At 32.3% G+C, this 4,862-nt stretch overlaps 1 protein-coding gene across 1 annotated transcript; it reads left to right on the top strand.

Annotated features, from left to right (window-relative positions):
• Positions 1-510: 510 nt before the first annotated feature.
• Positions 511-894, top strand: LOC119601030. The gene has a single exon (XM_037951689.1). The coding sequence runs from the start codon at positions 511-513 to the stop codon at positions 892-894; it is 384 nt and encodes a 127-aa protein (XP_037807617.1).
• The last annotated feature ends 3,968 nt before the right edge of the window (positions 895-4,862 follow it).

Below are 4,862 nucleotides of genomic sequence, written 5' to 3'. Positions count from 1 at the left end.
ATAATTTCGAAATTCGGCAAGGTCATCAAGGCTTGTATAAAACTTAGTTGTGCGAACTTTTATCGAGATACAGATATTATACAGAATTATGAGCTCAAAAGCTAGGTGAAATAATGGACCGATTTTAACCATTTTTAATATGCCTTGTTTCAAAAGAAACGTGTATGCCAAATTTCATCAAATTATATTGAAAATTGCGACCTATACTTTGATAACAACGTTTACATGGACACACGGACGGACGGACAGACATCGTTAAATCGACCCAGAAAGTGATTCTGAGTCGATCGGTATACTTAAAGGTGGGTATAGTACTAATATTTTAGTGCGTTACAAACATCAGCAAAAACGCATAATACCCTTTCCACTATAGTGGTGTAGGGTATAAAAGCCACATTAAAATATATACAATTTTCTGCCGATATTCTTGACCCGAAGAAGGCCGAAGCCATAAATTTAAGCGAAGTTGTTAAGCAAGTCAGATCTGCTAAAGGATTTTATAGGTCAAGCATGATCCCGATCGACGAATCGATTGAGGATATTACAAAGGAACATGAAACTCGACCATCTTTACCGGAACCCTCAAAACCCAGCAGTTCTGCAGGTTTCACAGTACCCCCTTGTGATATGCCAACGTTCAGCGGAAATTTCAAAAGCTGGGCATCGTTTAGGGATTTTCTTAAGGCCATTTATGGCAATAATACCCGTTTAAGTGGAGTTGAAAAACTTTTCCATCTTAAACAAAAAACAAGAGGCGAAGCCAAAGAAACAGTAGACAATGCACCCTTAACAAATGATGACTTTCTTATTGCGTGGAATCAATTAGCTTCTCAGTATGAGAATCGTGGGATGCAAATTAACGCGCAATTAAAAACCCTATTGAATTTACCATAAGTAGTGCTTCTAAAAGAAACCCCAAGAGAATTTGAGAAATCTCTCCAGATTGTGCAGAGATGCCTTCTTGGACTGACTTAGATGTATTTTTGACTAACACATTTAAGGAACCGAGCCTGATAAAATTTTGTGAATATATTTACATATATGTACATAATATTTTATTGTGCTGAATTTCATCGCGATATTTGTGTTTATAAGTTAATTTTGGACATTCGAGTAATTTTCTGAAGGGGACTTTGTATGGGAGCTAGGGTCAAATGAGGCCTGATCTCTATGAAATTTGGCAAAGTCATCAAGGCTTGTATTAAACTTAGTTGTGCCGCTTTTTATCAATATACAGGTATATTTAACATAATTATGAGCTCAGACGCCCTTTTCGGGAGGTTCTGTTGCATGCGGGCTAGGTGAAATAATGGACCGATTTTAACCATTTTCAATAGGCTTCGTCCTTCGGCCAAAAAAGCATGTGTGCCAAATTCATCCAATTATCTTGAAAATTGCGACCTGTACCTTGCGCACAAGGTTTACATTGACAGCCAGTCAGCCAACCAGACGGACGGACTGACATAGCTTAATCGACTCAGAAAACGATTCTAAGCCGATTGGTATACTTTAAGGTGGGTATACGGTATATTTTTGTATGTTACAAACATCAGCACAAACCCAATATATCCTCCCCACTAAAGTGGTGTAGGGTAAAAAAAGTCTATAAAAAACTATGACAGAATAGACGTGTTTAATTTCTGTCCGTAAATTAAATGTTTAGTTTGGAAAATTAAGTTAATTTAAAGCTTTATTTTACAAAACAAATCTGTGTTATAGAAGATATATTTGTGAATATTTAAATTGTTAAAAATGCATTAATAACAATAAGAAATAATAATATAAAGTTTACATAGAAATAATTAACAAAAGCATGCTTAAAAATCAAAAATTCAAAAACATAATTAGTGGTTTAAAAACAACAATAAACAAGTAAGAAGTTATAGTCGGGCGTGGCCGACCATATGATACCCTACACCAATTGCGAATATTAAATGTGATTAATTTCAATAATGAAGCATTTCTGTTAAACTTATATAGGTTCCAAATAATGTCTGTTCATGTACGGTTGTATGCTGACTAGGAGAAATAAAAGACCGATTTCAATAATTTTCAACAGCCTTCGTCATTGGATCCAGAGAATAGTATGTGACCCATTTTAACAAATTATATTCAAAATTGTGATCTGTTGCGTGCACACAAGGTTTACACGGTCACAAAGACGCACATAGCTTAATAAGGACAAATATTTTTGAGTGTTACAAACATCACCACATTGTGCCAACTTTTAGATAGATAGTAGTATATTAGACGTAGTTAAAAGATAAAGGTCCGGATGTATGGGGGCTAAGGCAGAAATTGAGCCGATCCTTATAAAATGTATTATTGGGAATTATCTATATATATATAAAAATGAATGTGTATTTGTTTGTATGTTTATATGTTTGTGTGATTATATGTTTTCTTCAGATTTTCATAGCGTATTCCTGTATATCTGGCAATAGGCTCCTTTTTATTTCCGATCAGGGCGAAAAATTACAGTGTTATTTATAATTATATCAAACTTAGTTGTGCCAATTTTTGGGAAGATAGTAGTATATTTGTCGTAGTTATGAGCTAAAAGGCCAAAATCGGTAGGTCCGGTTGTATGGGGGCTAAAGCAAAACTTGGCCCGATCCTTATAAAAATTAATGTCGACATTTATGTTTATATAAAATCTATTTGTGGCAAATTTCATCGTAATACTAGTGTTTATAAATGATGAATGGACATTCAAGTCATTTTCTGAAGGGGATTTTGTATGGGGGATAGGGTCAAATAATGCCCGATCATTATAAAAATCGACAGTGTTATTTATAATTATATCAAACTTAGTTGTGCCTTGTGATTTTTGGAGAGATAGTAGTATATTTGACAAAGTTATGAGCTAAAAGGCCCAAATCGGAAGGTCCGGGTATATGGGGGCTAGGGCAAAACTTGGGCCGATCCCTATAAAATTTATTATGTCTATACAAAACTCATTTTTGCCAAATTTCATCGTGATACTAGTGTTTATAAGTGAATTGTGGACATTCAAGTCATTTTCTGAGGGGGACTTTGTATGGGGGCAAGGGTCAAATAAATTTTTCCAATTTTTGTAGAGATAATAGCTCATTTAACATAATTATGAGGTCAAAAGCCCTATTCGGGGGTCCGGTTGTATGGGGGCTAGGTGAAATAATGGACCGATTTCAACCATTTTCAATAGCGTTCGTCCTTGGACCAAGAGAAGTGCATGTTCCAAATTTCATCAAATTATCTCAAAAATTGCGACCTGTAGAGTGCGCACAAGGTTTACATGGACACACAGACAGACAGACAGACAGACATTTTGTATTTTTGGGTGTTACAAACATCAGCACAAACGCATAATACCCTCCCCACTATAGTGGTGTAGGGTATAAAAACATATGAGAAAAGTGCAAAGAAAAATTAATGAAATCCAGATATATTAATTATAAGGTAGTGTTATCAGAACAGCTGATCGTTTTTTGCTATTATGATCATTTTTCGCCGTGGTGTATAATCAAACTTTGTTTACATTTTGTAAATGTCAAATTTTGTTTTCATTTTGCTAATGTCAAACTGGTATCATTTTGTACATGTGAATTTTGTGATTAAAGTGAAATTGTGTGACTAGGGTATATTTTTGTGTTTTTAATCTTTAAACGTTTAAACATCAAAATAAATTATAAAGAGATTCAAATTTATTAACATTTTTTGTTTAATATAAATCGCTTTGATTTATTTGTGAGCTTAAAACGAAATTTTTCCCTTACAGCCAATTCGCTTTCAAGTACAGGCACAATGTCAAACTACATACAAAAAAAATATAACCAATTCGCTTGGTATTCTAAATTCGCCGATGACACTACCTTATAAAATTAATATACATTGAATGAAATAATAAAAAAAAAACAATTACACCATAAATAACTCTTATACGCATATTCTCTTATATTGAACATAAGTATATGATTTAAAGCTAATCAACAATACCAAAAAGTTGTTTTATACAAAACTGCTACATTTCAAAATTAATAAAGAAACAATAAATCAAGTAATTAAAAGAAAAGAGAATAAATAATATCCACAAAGAATTAACCCTGCCAGCAAATTTGAGTTTAATTTTGGATACATGAACTGAATAGTCACTATAAAGGCTCAATTTTATGTTTCTCAGTGCTAAGTTAAAAAATTTACAAAAACAAAATACAGTACTTTCTAATTTTGATCATAATTTTGTTAAATTTTAGTGCGTTTTAATATACCAAAAGCAAAATTAAATGATAATAAGTAGATAGAATAAAAATTTCAAAAACTAACACTTTTTAATACACTAAGAAGATAGTTTAATGCAGAATCATTCTTGCTCTCAAAATTCAGAAGGAAAGTGTTTGCACATTTCAGTAAATATATTTATTTCATTGTGATCAGTTGTGTGATATATTGTGAAATTTAGATTTTGTAATAAATTGTGTTAATTTAAAATTTAATATATTTAAAACATAGTTTAATATAAAATAAGCATCAGTGAGGGATTAGTGAGTGCAAAACAGTATAATAAAGGAGAAATAAAAAAAATTATTATAAAGTCGCTTTTATATCATAAAAGAGTATAAAATCATAACACTTTCCAGCTTCTCTATTGTTATGGCAAAACTGGAAATTTACTACATTTACGAAATTTTATGTTATAAAAAAGTGACTTGAAACTGAAACGAAATGGGCACATCAAGTAAGTATTAAACAGGCGGAACAGTTTCTTCCGAACGGGGTCACTTTTCATTCACTCAGATTATATCAAATTAGATTGTTTTAAACATTAAGCTGTAACGTTATGGTTACAATTTGGATAGAAATTGTTGGCAGGGTAAAAGAAA

The sequence above is a fragment of the Lucilia sericata genome, unplaced genomic scaffold, assembly GCF_015586225.1.
Source record: "Lucilia sericata isolate MDLA Ls3-8-SP2 unplaced genomic scaffold, ASM1558622v1 Contig000136F_arrow, whole genome shotgun sequence".
Taxonomy (NCBI): Eukaryota; Metazoa; Arthropoda; class Insecta; order Diptera; family Calliphoridae; genus Lucilia; species Lucilia sericata.
This window is presented reverse-complemented; position numbering and strand designations above follow the sequence as displayed.

Coding starts and splice junctions, on each gene's coding strand:
- LOC119601030 (XM_037951689.1), top strand. CDS start 511: ATGATCCCGATCGACGAATCGATTGAGGATATTACAAAGGAACATGAA.